Consider the following 15,566-nt stretch of genomic DNA (forward strand, 5'->3'; position numbering starts at 1 on the left):
CAACTCCCACAATGCACCCGTGATGCCCACTTCTCACACGAGCTGCTAGCCAGTCAGCAGCAGGTAAACAAACCTATCCGCCTGGGACAACGAGCCAAACAAAGCGTATGCAGTGTCGTTGCATTTTTAATGGCGATGAAGATGACAGACGAAAAAGAGGTTCATCTGCCTTGAAGAAAAAAAAAACAATCGTTCAATTGTTAGTGAAGCACAGAAGCGGCTCGACATCAGTGTAAGGACCAGCTAAACCTGCAGTGGAGACCCGACTGTCGACATCTGCGCAATGATGCATTGCACCACTTCTGAGAAAAATTGTGTTTTTAACCTCATTCTCGTAATGGAGTATCTTATCCGAGACGTCGGATGGGTCCTTTAGCTAACGTGTCATTTCACTGTGCTGGACTGAAAACAACATCCCACCTGGCCACAGTCAACATGGGCCCCATCATGCAGGAGCGCACAGCATCCACGACACTGAAACGCGTCGTCTCCAAAGAGAAGATTCGGGTAAAAAACACTGAAAATAGCGTACCTGTTACCAGGTATGTTTCATTTTATATATGCATTTAAAACTAACTAAAATAAAATAGAATAACCAGCGTGTGTTTTGTCTCAGACACACGAGCCTGATAAACCACTATCATGTTTCCACAGTTCAAAGAAAGGTAACAAGATGAAGAAAGCAGTCGGCCAAATGAAATCTGGTCTCCCAGGACCGGGTCAGGATAAGGACACAGTGATGGCTGTGCAGAAGGTGAGTACATGGCAGGTTAGTAACTGTATTAATTAAATTGAAAATCCCACTATACCGCAGAAACAAGTTCACACATGATATTTATTGTTATACTTTTGATTACGACAAACAAAGACTTGTTGATTAAACATTGAACAATTGAAACAGGAATACCCAGTGTCCAATTTCCTTGTCAACAAAGTTAACTTATAGTTTACATAAGTCCACTTACAGGTAGTTTGATGGGACAAGAGACATTTCATGAGTGCTGATAATGAGTATTGGGACGTATAGCTGTAGTATCTCAGTATTAGTGGTGTGGGGAGAGACACAAGTGAGATGCAGCAGTCCCAGATCATGACAGGGAGTGGGTGACATACCTGTAAAAGCATGGTGATAGTTGTATAGTGTGTCATAAATACAAGAAAATATAGCCTAAACAGAAAATGTGTTCTGTCTTACAGATCAGAAAGTTCATTAAAAGGTTACAGGAGCCCAAGCTGTTAACTCAGCTCACCAGTTTCATACAAACTACCAAAGCAACTTGCAACAGACCCTTTTTTCCTCTGGTTGCACGATAGAAACATACATGGTGAATCAAAGTAGGGGACTTAACCTGTGTAGCATGCGATATGCTCACTGTTTGTGTTGCTAGGCAACAGTCAAATCAGTCTGGTTGTTTTTGGTGGCGGAACCATATAACTGGTTATATATATATATAAAAAAACATCATAAGCTGTTTCTAATTTTCAAAAATGAATTTGTGTTTGTAGAACTGCTATTTAAAAGCAGTATCACACTCAACGGCGTGCTGTTGTTATCTGATATCTGCGACACTCGGCCTGTGGCCTTGTTTCCGACAACCGCATCACAGCTGTGCTGATATTCAGACCAACCGCAGTCCCTCTTGTGTGGATATTGTTTATGTAGCATCCACAATTTCAAAATCTTCCCACATGATGTGTTCTCCCTCGCTACCAACAAAGGTGTCCCAATAATTTGCTCTACTAGATTTGCAGAGGCAGTGAACTGAGCAACAGGACGATGTGTAGTTCTCACCTCTAACAGCTCTGCTCCACTGCGGCTGAAAGTAAACGGTTTTCCTGGAAAATCTATTGCTTAGTCCTGTCACAGGTCCATGGAGGTGTAGAGACATTTTTATCATGACATTGTAAAATTGATAAATATGTATTACATTGTGAATAAAACTCAGAAGTGATCTGATGGTTCCTGCAATGACTGATTTACAGGGTGCCCAATCAATGAGTGGAAGATCTAAATCTGGCATTTCCCGCAATACAAGCAAACTCTCCAGGTATGAGTTGAAAATGGTGCACAGTCATAATAAATGCTTTTCTTCATGTACACTAATCCCCTAAGTCCTCAACATACTCTCCTTTCGTTCTCATTTGTCCCTTTTGCAGCCCAGAAGAAGAAGATTTGAGAACTCAACATTGTAAACACTCATCTGTGCATAGGAAAGAGGATAAACGGGAAAATCAACGGATGTCATTGTGTGGCAGTGAGTTACAGCTGAATCGAGGGGGGATGGGGAAAAATCGGCGAGCCCTCTCCTTGCCTCTCTCCCCAATATCAGGGTTACGACACATGCCCTCGCACCCCTTAACACACTCCCCCGCTCCCACTCCAGAGGCACTACAACAGCACTACAACCAGAAAGATGTTGACACTGACAGCGCCAGTGATCTGTCAGACTCTGAGAGGCTGCCAGTGCTGCCTTCTCCTTGTACTCCCTGTACTCCTCCACACCTCAACCTGCGAGCTGAGGTCATCGACACTAATGACTTTCCCCCAGACTTCCCGGGACCCTGTGGCACTGTTGGCGATGAAGATGAGACTGACAAACCCAGCTACAGTTACCCAGACTTTCTGCCTCCTCCCTTCAACAGCTGGAGCCTGAGACAGCTGGCAGTGTTTCTTCATACAGAGGGCCGTGGTGCCCCCAGGCCCAAACCTGTAGGCCACTTGGAGAAGTATCTGGAGAGGCTGCTACAACTGGAGTGGCTCCAGATCCAGACAGTGCAGGCAGAGAGTAATCGCCCTGCAGGAAGTCGTCTGAGGCCACAGGCCTTCCCCTCTGCCACCACAGCTCACTCACCTAGGCCTCAAACAGCTCCACCGTCCCGTCTCAACTCCCCTAAAGGGTTACGGCACAGCCAGCGAGCCATCCCATTTGCACCTGTCAACAACCCCCCATCTCCTGCATCCACCCAGCACCCGCTTTCACGCTTTCCAGTTTGCCCTCACTGTAACATTCGCTACCCAATGTGCAACGGAAGCTGCTCTGCTTACGCCTACCAGCGGCACTCACGGCTAAGCCCATTGCTTGAGCGCAGAGCCAGGGCTGGGGCACCAACAAAGCGGAGCAGCAGCGAGACCCGCGCACCTTCAACTGATGGTAGAAACCCAGCAGGACAAGGTGGGGGTGGAGGAGCAGGAGGAGGAGGAGGAGCCCAGACCCCAGTTAGCCCTTCAGCTGGACGGAGCCACCTCAGGCACATGCAGGCCACTGGCAATGCTCGAAAGCAACCCCAGGAATCTGGGACTAACCCAAACTGTAGAGGTCAGGTCAGGAAAAGCCGCGTCAGAGCCAACTCTGAGACAGATGTCAAAAAGGAGCCTGGTGACGTTAAATCAGCCAGTGCAGATAAACGTGTTTTTGCTGCAAGTAAGAGAGAGGTCGTCACCTCTAAGAGAGTAGAAAAGGACTGGCAGACAACAGAAGGAGCAGGTCACGCCACTAAAACTTCCATGAAAAGAGCTGCTAAAGAGCCACAGTTGCTCACCAAAGCACCGCTTACCAGTAAACAGAATGGCAAAATGAAAAATGTGCATTTTGTTGCAAAGTAGCCCGTATAAATCTTCAGCACAGCGCTTTACCTTGTGGTTACTTGATACAGGAGCTTGAAACTATGCTTGCTTTCTATGTAATCTGTGTAATACTAACATCTACGTCTAAATCAGCCAGTGGTGTGCTGCCTTCAAAAGGTCAAAACTATCAGAGTTTGAGTAGCTAGAATAAAAATAACATATGACATAATACCAGAATTGAACCCAGATCATTTAATTTAAAATATACACTAATAATATGATTTAGCTGTGTTTTGACCAAAGGTTCGCGATAACCCTTAACTCTACTAAGATCCTTAAAACACAGCTTTCATGTTGCATTGCACTAATCTCTCAATGTACTACCAATGTTGACACAAGTGTAAAATAAGCATCTACTGCACTGTTGGACAGCTTTTGGCATTTAATCCATAGTGACATTTCACACAGGTCATCACATTTCATTCATCAAATAAGACCATACAGTTTTTGATGTAGGAATGTATTTGTATTTGATGCTCTTACTTGATGTTGCTTTTTATTTTTTATTTTTTTTGTGCCTCATGTTTTCAGATGTTTTTTTTTTTTTTTTCAGTTTTAGCATCTTTGGCTGAAAAGGAGGAGGTGCAATAAGTGGTATGTACTGCAGTAACGTAATTTGTTTATGATATTTTTGTACATTGGTTTTCCTTTTTTGTTACAAGGGCTTTTCCTGCTTGAGCAGCTTGAATTGTAGTCTTGAGAATGAACTGTATTTTGCATAGAGCTGAGCTCTTTATATCATTGAAGAAGATGGTGTAACGTTTGCTACGGATGTAAAAGCATATTTTTCCAAATTTTATATACCATAGTTCTATTTATGAAGAGTGTTGCAGTTGAATTTTATTCATCATGGTCATTATTATGTTTACATTGTCATGCACAGAAAGAAAAAAAGATTTTTAGTAATAGAACTGAATGTAATGTCATCTCTATTAATGCTGTAATTTTGGCCATTTGCAGGATTCATTAAAACTTAAATACATCATAAGTGATGAGCTATATCAACACTTGAAGTCTTTAGAACACTGTGTTTACATTGGAGTGTCTTCTGTGTTTGTGATTTACCATGTGAAAATGATTGATCAGAAAATGTCATCAGTGTAAATGGTGTCTTATTGAGATTGCCTCTCTACTTAATACTTATGTGCAGCATCGAAGCCATAGATAAAGGTCCAGGAGTGGCAATGTTATTATTGAAGTGTTCATTGTGGTGACACACACACACACGCAAAAAGATTGTGGTATGTATTTTCTCAATGTTGAATGCAAGTATTTGTAAGGCACAGAAATAAATGTTTTGAACACAAGGGGCATCATCTTTTGGCGTATTATTACTTGTCCAAAACATAACAATGCTCATGGTAATTAAAGGACTCATATCTTATTTCTCCAACTTAACCTAGTTCCCTGGTGTCCTAATAAACATGTCTGTGACATGCTTTGGTCAAAATACCATAAGGATGAAGCACCACAGCAGTTCAATCACCCTGACAAAACAGCCCTGTTCAGAACGTTTAGTAGTATCTTTTATAATAAAAAAAAACAAAACAAACAAAAAAGAAAACTGAAAGGACAGGAAATTACATCAGTCCCAGAGGCTACTGGGAGCCAACAGCAGTTGGCATTTGGAAATGTATCCACTGGAACCGATAAATCCTCCGATGCTTGAAGTTCACACTTTGCTGATTGATAGGACCTCCAGAGTCCCAAATATAAGGATTTAAAATATTAAAAAGTAGATTTTTCATAATATGGGATGTTTATATAAAACTAATTCAGTTGCTAATTTGTTTTTACCAGTATATGTTTCTTTGAACTCTGCTATTTTTTGTAAGTCAAATCATCACGCAGAACTCATTAAGTGTTACTGATGTTATACTATGTTGTGTTCAATGGTGCCTGTCTCCTCCAAAACATACACACCCAGAAGCCACCATGATGATATTTTCTACCTTAGTGGTAGGATGCAGACCTTTATGAATGTGACGATATCCTCTTCTGGCCTGGATATGGTTTTAGTAGCTGGCGAAGCTGCCTCTCTCTGTCATTCACACACCCTGCAACAAACAATCATTAATGGTAAAGACAACCCCGCATATCCACATGATTAAGTATAGTAATTGCATGCATTGTTGGCCAAGTGTGCTGCAGTTACCTAAGTGTGTGTTAGCTGTGAAACATGAACTCCCAAATGTTTCTAGGTTGGCATCCTCTCTATAGACGGGTCCATCATTCCACATGAGATCATAGCCGCCCACCCTTTTCTCCTTACCCGTCAACCTAATGAGGGGTAAAAAAAAAAACAGTTAATTTGAGCTCTCAGCAGCAGTGTGGCAGGAAAAGAAGATAACAGCAACTCATAGGTTTGCCTTTTGTATAGAATTGAATTTGTTTGGCAGAGATTTATATATTTTTTCTTTTTTTTTTTATGCCTGATGCACTTCCTGATACAACCGTCTCACTCATCCAGGCTCGAGACCAGCACACTGGATGTGGCCTCACATGGCTGGGGGCAGTTTTGAGTCTCCAATTAACCTAATCAATGGGGAGCAATGGAGGTTAAGTAACCCATTCCACCCATATTCTAAAGTTTGCTAAACGTATGATCCATAAATTATATTTCCTAATTTTGATACAACAAAGGTCACATACAATACATTATTTCTCCAAGTTAACCTAGTTCCCTGGTGTCCTAATAAACATGTCCGTGACATGCTTTGGTCAAAATACCATAAGGATGAAGCACCACAGCAGTTCAATCACCCTGTAAAAACAGCCCTGTTCAGAACACTCGGTTTAGTAGTATCTCTTTAGGTCCACCTTAAAAAAAAGTTAAACAAAACTAAAGGGACAGGAAATGACATCAGTCACAGAGGCTACTGGGAGCTAACAGCAGATAGCATTTGGAAAAGTGATCATTTGCAGGCTCTAGCAGGCACATTGCCGTCATATATAACATGTATTCACTGGACAGATAAATCCTCTTAGGCTGGAAGTTTGTGTAGAACTCTGTGCTGCACTGTGGAGCCAAGAATAGAACTTTTCGCGGGTTTCCGGTTTTCGGATACTGTTGCCCTCTCCAGCACTCTCACGTGTTTTACGGACAAAGCGGAGCTCCATGAGACAACAATTTAGCGCATTATGACGTCCCAAGGAGTGCGGAAGTCAACATTGCGTGTTTTATCTCCTGTACTTAGACTGAGGAGGACCACAAAAACACGAGTGAGTTATCTTTTTTCACACTTTGCCGACTCATAGGGCCTCCAGAGTCCCAAATATAAGGATTTAAATGATCAAAAAGTTGATTTTGCATAATATGTCCCCTTTAATGCAAAGCAACACATAATGTGATAAAAAAAAAACATATTTCTTGTTCCCTGAATAATAAAAAAGCTAAAACATGATGAGGCCTTTACCTTCCCTCCATATCAACAACATTCAAAGTGTCTTCCAGAAGTCTGCACTTCATCTCATAATCCTCTTGACCACTGGGAGTGTATGACGGAGAGGCATTCACCTCAATTAACCACCTGCAAAGAAGGAGGAGAGGATAATGACGACCTTCACCGAACATTTGCATAGCCTTTCGAACCAGATTTCCATGCATCATGAATGTGTAGTTACTTTTCCAAGAAGCGAAGCTCCTACCAGCTTAAAAACTTAGTGGTAGAAAAAGCAGCTCTGGCTTTTATCTTATCTTTGGGTATTGCAATTGTTCCTGACTGTAGTTATTTAAAATCAAAGGATTATAAAATGCACTCATTGTTTGCAGTCTTACACCCTGGACTCCATTATATTATGTTTATTTGTGTGCACAAATGCATTATATTTCCTTTCAAAACATTAACTTAATTTATCAGTTTATCAAGTGTTTTCCATGTTGTTAAAATACCCCAGTGTTTCAAAATTCAAACGTTGGAAATACTTCTTTGAAATAGGTCTTTGGAAGCCTTGTCCTATATGCACATTTGTAACTCTTCACAACATAACTACTAACATATATTACACTGTCTCATATGTGTCTAACTGATGTTTTATTTTTGTTGTTTTATGCACTTTCTGTCAGGAATGTAATGGACACTGCCTCCAAAAGCATTTGTGATCAAGCCCTGGCTCTTTTTACTCAACACTCGTATCACAAACACAGTTCTCATGACTCACATAGCCACTGTATGCACAGTGACCCACTTACATTACGTCATTTACCTAATACAAAGGTATATATATACATACATACATACATACATACATATATATATATATATATATATATTTTACACACTTACACACAATGTGTCTCATCTCTCGTGATGACACGTACTTTTGTCAGTTAACACATACAGAGTGAATGACACTATCCTTAGTATGTGTTATTATTTACAGGGGTGTGCAATTATTTACTGCACAACTGTCAGTTTTTTTTTCAAATATGCTGCTGAGTTATGTGCTTAGGTCATTTCAAGAATGTTATACTGGCAGATTTACTGCTTTGTTTTGACGTCTTCCGTGATGAGTCAAATGTGTTCCATGTTGGCTTGCCTGTGCCTGTGCATGCGCTTCTCTTCTCTCATTTGCGAACATGTGTTCAACAAGCGGCTGTGCTGACATGAGCTCAGTTTGTGCGCGTAAGAACTTACGGTTTGAGGTTTTCGTCCAGCAGAATGTCGTACCCGTAGAGCTCGAAGCAGTGTTTGTCATTTATCATGACCTTTTGTACACTCCGGAGACTGCGGACAAAGATGTTATCCATCTCTGTAAATAGAGTCTCGACCGCCTCTCTACCGTGTTTTGCGGTCAGGTATCTTCGAAGCTGCTGCATCTGCCATTTGCATCCCTGTTTAAACAATGTAGAAATAAATAACATCATATAAAGTGACAGACCAATAACAATCTAATGTTTTTTTTTCTTTGAATTAGACACCTTTTCAGGATCATAGTCGGGTGCTGTTTTTTGAACTGCCACATTGGTCAGATGCATATCTAAAAAAGAGACACTAAGGACATGGTGAGACATTTAAAGTTGGTTAAACCAGGCTTTTCAAATTTAAAGGTGCCATATGTAAGAATGTGGCCAAAAACAGTTACTACATTCAAATTCAAAATACCGAAGTCTTCGTTTTCTGACGTAACTGGCAACCTGTGATTGCTCGGCAGCTGAGACTCTACTGACTGCAATGATTGGTAGACGGCGGTAGGTGGCGCCACATGCCAAAACATGAGTTCAAAACATAAACATGATTTGCAGTCTGCAAAACATTTTTTTAAATGCAACTATTTTGGCTGTACTGTTGTTGTTGGTGAGTTCAGTTTGTTATATGATTATTATTCCTGAGTCTCTGTGACATATTAGGAGGATTTTATGGCCAGTTATTGTTACATAATGCGCCTTTAACTTCATATAGGTTTTTTTTATACTTTCAAATGAATGTTGACAATTAAACAAACAAAAAAGGATACATTTGTCATCAATACTGCTCAGGGAGAAGCGTGTGCTTGAGAAGCGGGCGAAGCCATCTCGATACAGCCAGGCCTTCAAAGGAGCATACTGAAGCACAAGCACACACACCGATCAATGAATGCAAAGAAAAATGTAAAAGTTTTTGCACAATACTGTGTTAAGAAGGTTCAGTACATACTGATGTGACCATAATATACACCCTCAGATCAAATTTCCTCCCTGTGGGGGTGAAAAAGCATACAAAAAAGTACTCAATTTGTTTTTGTTTTTTTAGGCCTAACAATATTTTGATGATTCTTCAAAATTGGATTTACAATAAAATGTGCAGTTCACTACCATTAATTAGGTATGGGTTCTCTATGTAGCGCTGTGCCACATAGCTTTCCACCTGAGCCGATTCCTTCTGTTCTTCTGAGCGGGCGCCATCCTGTGTGAGCACAGCATAGTCAGTCAGACTAAATGTGTGTGTGCCTGGTATTCCTTATGTTGTGGGGGACCTAAATATGTTTACACAGTCACATTATGGGGACCTTTCCTCCTTATAGGGACAAAAAGTCACCTTATATCAACATTTTAAGGTAGATACATGTTTTAAAGTTAGACGGATGTTAGGGTTAGGATTAGGCCAGTAGTATTTATGGTTTATGGTTGTGTGTGTGTGTGTGTTTGCATTACCTTCTTCCATTCCATAATATCTTTCAGTTTCCTGAACAGGAAAATGCCTTTCCCTTGAGATTTTGCTACCTAAATAAAAACGTACCACATTTATGCATTTCATTACCACGTAACTTGGGCCACCTAAATACTGAATCAAAGCAGATCGTCTAACCGGCTTCATGATCCACGTGCTGCCAGGACATCTTTTGAACTCCTCTACAAAGAGATGATACTCGCTGGGCAGTGCAAAGGTGCAGGGGAAAAAGTCACATCTGGACGCCTCCATGTGACCAATATCTCTGTCGATAATTTTCCTGAACCTTTTGAGGTTTTTCACCATGAGGTTTTTGCGAGTCAGCTATAACATTAACCAGAGGAACACAGAAAATGTTGAACTACGTCACTTATTTCAAATATACTTCAGTAAAGATATAGTGTTATTTTATGCGTGCTAGAGTGACGCTAACGTACCTCATAATGGTTGCGAAAGTGGTTTATCCTTACATGTTCATCCATGTACAAGTGATCATAATTCTCCCTGAGCCAGCCAACGTCACACCAATTGAAATCCCACTCTCCATCACTGTGGAGGACGAAAAGAAGAGCTAGAACACAGTCGATTCAACAAGGCTGCAGGTGTGACCAGTGTTGTAATGTAACAAAGTACAAATACTTCATACAATTCACATGTACTTTACTTTGTTATTTATATTTTCGAGCAACTTTTACTGTCATTCCACTACATTTCCTCTACCTATCTTTGTTACTCGTTACTACCAAATACAATCAGAAAAAGAAGAGTCTGTATTTATAGAGTGCTTTTCTAACTCTTGATGAGCTGCTTTACACTACAATTTCGCCATTCACGCACTTCAACATGGGGTTAAGTGTCTTGCTCAAGGACACATAATATGTCTGTCCCTGGCTCTGCTCGTCCATAAAATAGACGAGCAGCGCCAGGGATTTAACCCACAACCTTCCAGTTGAATGGAAAACTTGCCCAACCACTGAGCTATTTTATATCAGAAAATTACTTTTGATACTTACAGTACCGTAAATGTCATATACTTTAAGACTTTTACTTAAGTAATATTATAAAAAAAGTGACTTCAACTTTTACTTTTTAAGTGTCCCTTTTTGGTACTTTATACAAGAACTGGGTGTGACCATAATGAGCACCCGAGCAGCACGACGACACCAAACTCACTCTCTGACTTCGACCCATCCTGGTCTTTGGCGCAGGACATTCTGGATGGAATTGGGCAGGATACATTTGTAACGTACACAAGTCTTTCCCTCCCTGTGAAGACATCGGAACATAATCAATGTAAGGCATACTTGTGAGGAACAGACAATTTACAGTAAGGCTACACTCACCGCTCTTCATTTTTGCAGCAGTCACTTGAGCCTTTGTATCCAGATGTCTGCAGAGGTAGAGAGAACAAGATTTCAATCCCAATGGTTTAGTCTGACAACTTATTTGCACTTCACAGCTGCTCTGTAAACTACTCATCAGTCAGCTGCTCCTCTGGCTCTGGCCTAGCACTAGTTTCTACCTCTCATGGATAGTGTTAAAGCACCCAAATGAAAACCTGAAACTAGTTGCGTGCACATAATGTAGCATCTACAGCAATATATGCATCAAACAAATGTATCTAAAATGAGTGCCTTTCTGGTGGAGAAAAGTGCCCTCCAACAGTGTTTCTCAACCCTGGTCCTAGGACCACACTGCCCTGCATGTTTTAGATGTTTCCCTGCTCCAACACACCTGATTCAAATGCTCAGCTCACCATCAAGCACTGCACTGAATCTGGTGTGTTGGAGCAAGGAAACTTCTAAATCATGCAGGACAGTGGGTACCCAGTACCAGGATTGAGAAATCCCGCCCAATAAGATGACCTTGCAACACCTTCCAATCAAAAAGGGCTCACACAGTCTTATTTTTTAAGGAAAAGCACTTTTTTTCAGTGAATATAACACTAAATGAATCAGAACTACACTCTATGCATTGATAATGTGGTAAACGACTATTCTAGCTGCAAACGTCTGATTTTTAATGGAATATGTACATAGGTGTATAGAGGCCCATTTCCAGCAACCATCTCTCCAGGGTTCTAATGGTACGTTGTGTTTGCTAATCGCGTTATAAGGCTATTGGATGATTAGAAAACCCTTGAAAACCCTTGTGCAATTATGTTAGCACGGCTGAAAACAGTTTAGCTGGTTCTTTGATGAAAGCAAAGATTGAAGGGTAAAATTATTATTTTGAATAAAAATCATTATTTCTAATCCTGTCAATGTCTTGACTATATTTTATATCCATTTCACAACTCTTTATTAATAAAGTGTGACTTTTAATGGAAAACACAATAAATTGTATAGGTGACCCCAAACTTTTGACCGGTAGATTTCCCAGAGAGTGTCCTTAGAGGAAATGATATCCCGTGCTGTATAGAAAATGCCCATCTTGATGACAGAAAGTGATGCTGTGCTGTAAAGAATGTGGGAAATTATATACAAGTGGCGACTGCCCCACAGTAGGTGCCCTTTTAATTTTTGCCCCTGCCCTTCAAAATGTGTCTGCACGCCACTGCCTAAAACATATTGCCTGTAAACCCCACAAAGAGAGCTCTTTTCTATTCATAATCAAGACCACAACAAGCCCTTTTGTTATTTTCTCTCTCTCCCCACTCTGGCTCCTCATCCTTCACATTTATTTCCCCCCTGATATTTTTGCTTTCCAATTTTCATTTTTTTGTTCATTTCTTATAATTTCTCGTATTGTGCAGTAAAAAGTAAAACAAACTAAAATAAATATAACCTGGTTAACCGGAAAAAACTCTCATGTAAACTTGAAAATCCCACACATCACACATGTACCTTATTCTTTGACACCGATGCACACATCGTGGAAAAAGTAGCAGGAAACGGTGACTTCTATGTGTAAGTGTTCGTGGTCAGCGACGGCATGCTGGACGGGACTGGACGACACAGTGTTTCGTTTGACTCCAACCGTTCCCATGGAAACCGCACAAGCGCTTTCTCAGAGAGAGTTTGTCCTGTTGTTGTTTCCGTAGCGAAGCTCTCGACCACTTCGTGTACCTACAGTTCAAGCTTGAACGCTGTTCCATGAACTCAGCAAACGCTCACAGCACATGTGAATTATCAGTTAATTAAAAAATAAATACAAATAAATAAATAAAATAAATAAATAAATAAATAAATAAATAATGATAATGATAATAAAATAATACAAATAAACAAACAAAAAGACGTTTCAGCGTTTCATTTTGCTTTCACTGTGTGATTTAACTAACGACTGTTAAATTCATCATCAACCCTTAACTTTACAATAAATCACCACAGTGTGGCGCCAAAACCTTTTAGCAGAATATCACCTTCAGGAACGGTATTATTGCATTCAGCATTCACAGTCAACCTTTCAAATTATTCACGACAGACATGTTCTATAATAACATATCTATATGCGAAAGTAAAGTACATTTATAGGGCCCAAACTTGCAAAACTAAAGATATTCATTTACTTCTGGGATTGTTTATTCTATTTCTATCTCATGTAATGCTTTAATATGACATGAGTAAATTAAATGATTAGAATTATAGCAAAAATAAATCAGTTTTCAAAAGTGATCCACCAACAAAGGAATACATACGCATTATATTCCCAACATTTCAAATGCATCTCGCTCTATTGTTTTGTATGACTTTAAATGACAAAATATGCCCAAGGGATAAATGGAACAGTGATTGCAACCCAGTGATTTACCATGACAAGAAGATTATGAAAAGAACAGTCTGAAGTGGAGAGAGATGGATCATGCGTCAAGTCAAGTCAAGTCAAGCAGACCTTTTCTTTTTTCTTCTTCTTTTTTTTTTATCCCTAGAGGGAATTGGTTGTGCAGCATCAAAAACACACGAAGCAATTCAATTCAATAATATGATACAATAGAAGGTTGAAAAGGCAAAAAGTATGGATCGTAAGTACTTTATAACAACTATAAAGTTTTATCATGCGGAGTTAATATTACCCGCTGCAGTTTAGCTCTGAAGCGGTTGAGGATATAATAGAGTCTGTTAGTTTTGGCTCATTGTGCATTTATGAAGTGTGAACCTGGAAGAAAAGTTAGAAAATCAGGGCACAAGGGCTCGGTAATGTGTTTTTGACAGCTGGACTAATAACATAACAAGAATCACACTAATAGCACAATAACAGCTCACGCCATACATTTTTCATTCAAAAAAAACATTTGCATTTATTGTTTTATAATCTTTGTTGACATTACTGTGCAAGGAGCAATCAGATTCCTGTGAAAAGTTATACAAATGTAGATCACCGTTTTCTCTGCATACAATAGACTTTGACATAAATAATTACAACAGGCTAGAATTAGTTGGACTTAAGTGAATATACGTATGTGTCAATGAACTGGCCAGCTTCCAACCCCGTGACTAGTAAAAGTACAGGCCTCTTTGCAGTCTGTGATAAAGTTGCTCAGCTCAGCTCAGCAGACCCAAAGCCCTGTCTCAGAACAATAAAGCAGGCAGATAAGTAATACAATCATTACAAACACAACATGTAGTTTGAAAAACTGATTTGCTACCTTGTTATTTTTTATTTTAAATTATCACAGCGATGACAAACAAAACAAACAAAATCTTCTTCTTGATACATTTCCAAAACAGCATTCAAATTCAATGAACTGCTTGGGCAAGCCTCAGACTGAAAAAAACTAATATCCTAGTGTCTATTTTTTTTTACTCCAGAGGAAATGTACCTAGTTTCCAGAAAGGTGTCAATAAATACTCCCAACCTGTTGAGATCAGCCAAAGCTATCAGATGTGTCTAATATTAGCTTAAGAATGAATATAATTACCGAAACACGTCAAAGCATGCTGATAAATGGAGGAGTTATACATATAGAGGTGGGTTCATATTTGGATTACGCTCCTATTGCAATACATCTGCTCCAGGAACACCGTGCCCTCAATTTGCCTGTGTCCCCATAAGTAGCTCTCTACCTGTTTGTGTGTGTGTGTGTAGGTCAATCACGTTTCAGTACTGCAGCCACTAAGTCACTGGTATCAGAGTCTAAGATCTGTCAGAACGGACATGGACACGGATGGTGATGAGATGGCAGCCGATGGCTCTGCTCTGACTCAAGCACGCACCACACCTGCAGGCAATCATAAGAACATTCTTACATGGCTATATTTCTCATTGTTCACGGAGGAACTACAGACTCTCATTTGTATGTAACGTAGAACAATAATCATATTCTCCTGCACATGAAAACTGAGGCCTATGCCAGTATTTTTAGCTTCCATTTTGTAGTTGCAGTTTTTTTAGTTGCAACCACATCATTACCAGCATCTTGGGCTGGCATTTGTTTTCGTCTCACACATTTAAAATTTTTAACTGTCCCATTCAAATTGTGTGTCGTGAGTGTGTGTGTGTGAGAGAGAGAGTTTTGCCTCAAGTTAAACACATAAACTGAAATTGAGGCAACGGAATCTAGGTCAAATATTTGTGTGTCCGAAAGTTGCTCGTACCATTAACACCAAGGTGCTCTCAGACTGCAGCTGTGTGTTTATGTGTCGAAAACACTGCCATATAGGTGCTAGGTAGAAGTATGAATATCAATGTTACATTTCACATGAACTGAAATCCACTTGTAATTCATAGTCATTACTAATTGTTAAGAAGACTCACAATGTGAAGCTGACTTTACTTATTATTATCATCATAATAATAATACCTGCATAGATGTCACTATTGTACATGAACGTGAAAAGTGTCTATACCTG

At 39.9% G+C, this 15,566-nt stretch overlaps 2 protein-coding genes across 3 annotated transcripts; one reads left to right on the top strand and one right to left on the bottom strand.

Annotated features, from left to right (window-relative positions):
* Nucleotides 1-121: 121 nt before the first annotated feature.
* On the top strand, nt 122-4,795 carry fam217ba (family with sequence similarity 217 member Ba). Of its 2 annotated transcripts, none has more exons than XM_083895615.1 (4): nt 122-542; nt 655-754; nt 1,984-2,048; nt 2,158-4,795. In XM_083895615.1, the coding sequence occupies exons 1-4, from the start codon at nt 364-366 to the stop codon at nt 3,602-3,604; spliced, it is 1,791 nt and encodes a 596-aa protein (XP_083751741.1). In that variant the 5' UTR covers nt 122-363; the 3' UTR covers nt 3,605-4,795. The 2 variants fall into 2 exon arrangements, with proteins under 2 accessions (XP_083751741.1, XP_083751742.1); XM_083895616.1 differs by having other exon boundaries at nt 122-507.
* An 804-nt stretch (nt 4,796-5,599) lies between these two features.
* On the bottom strand, nt 5,600-12,647 carry ttll9 (tubulin tyrosine ligase-like family, member 9; the record flags this gene model as incomplete). The annotated part of the gene is made up of 14 exons (XM_083895471.1): nt 5,600-5,682; nt 5,781-5,905; nt 7,042-7,155; nt 8,263-8,459; nt 8,547-8,605; nt 9,083-9,170; nt 9,262-9,302; nt 9,420-9,510; nt 9,759-9,827; nt 9,913-10,098; nt 10,212-10,323; nt 10,948-11,040; nt 11,118-11,164; nt 12,621-12,647. The coding sequence occupies 14 exons, from the start codon at nt 12,645-12,647 to the stop codon at nt 5,600-5,602; spliced, it is 1,332 nt and encodes a 443-aa protein (XP_083751597.1).
* Between the last annotated feature and the right edge of the window lie 2,919 nt (nt 12,648-15,566).

Source organism: Microchirus variegatus (genome assembly GCF_963457635.1).
Source record: "Microchirus variegatus genome assembly, chromosome: 9".
Classification (NCBI taxonomy): domain Eukaryota; kingdom Metazoa; phylum Chordata; class Actinopteri; order Pleuronectiformes; family Soleidae; genus Microchirus; species Microchirus variegatus.

Excerpts from the sequence above, each read along its gene's own strand:
- fam217ba (XM_083895615.1), top strand. The coding sequence starts at position 364 with ATGGGTCCTTTAGCTAACGTGTCATTTCACTGTGCTGGACTGAAAACA. Across the intron at positions 755-1,983 it reads CAGTGATGGCTGTGCAGAAG|GGTGCCCAATCAATGAGTGG; the intron begins GTGAGTACATGG and ends ACTGATTTACAG. Across the intron at positions 2,049-2,157 it reads AATACAAGCAAACTCTCCAG|CCCAGAAGAAGAAGATTTGA; the intron begins GTATGAGTTGAA and ends TCCCTTTTGCAG.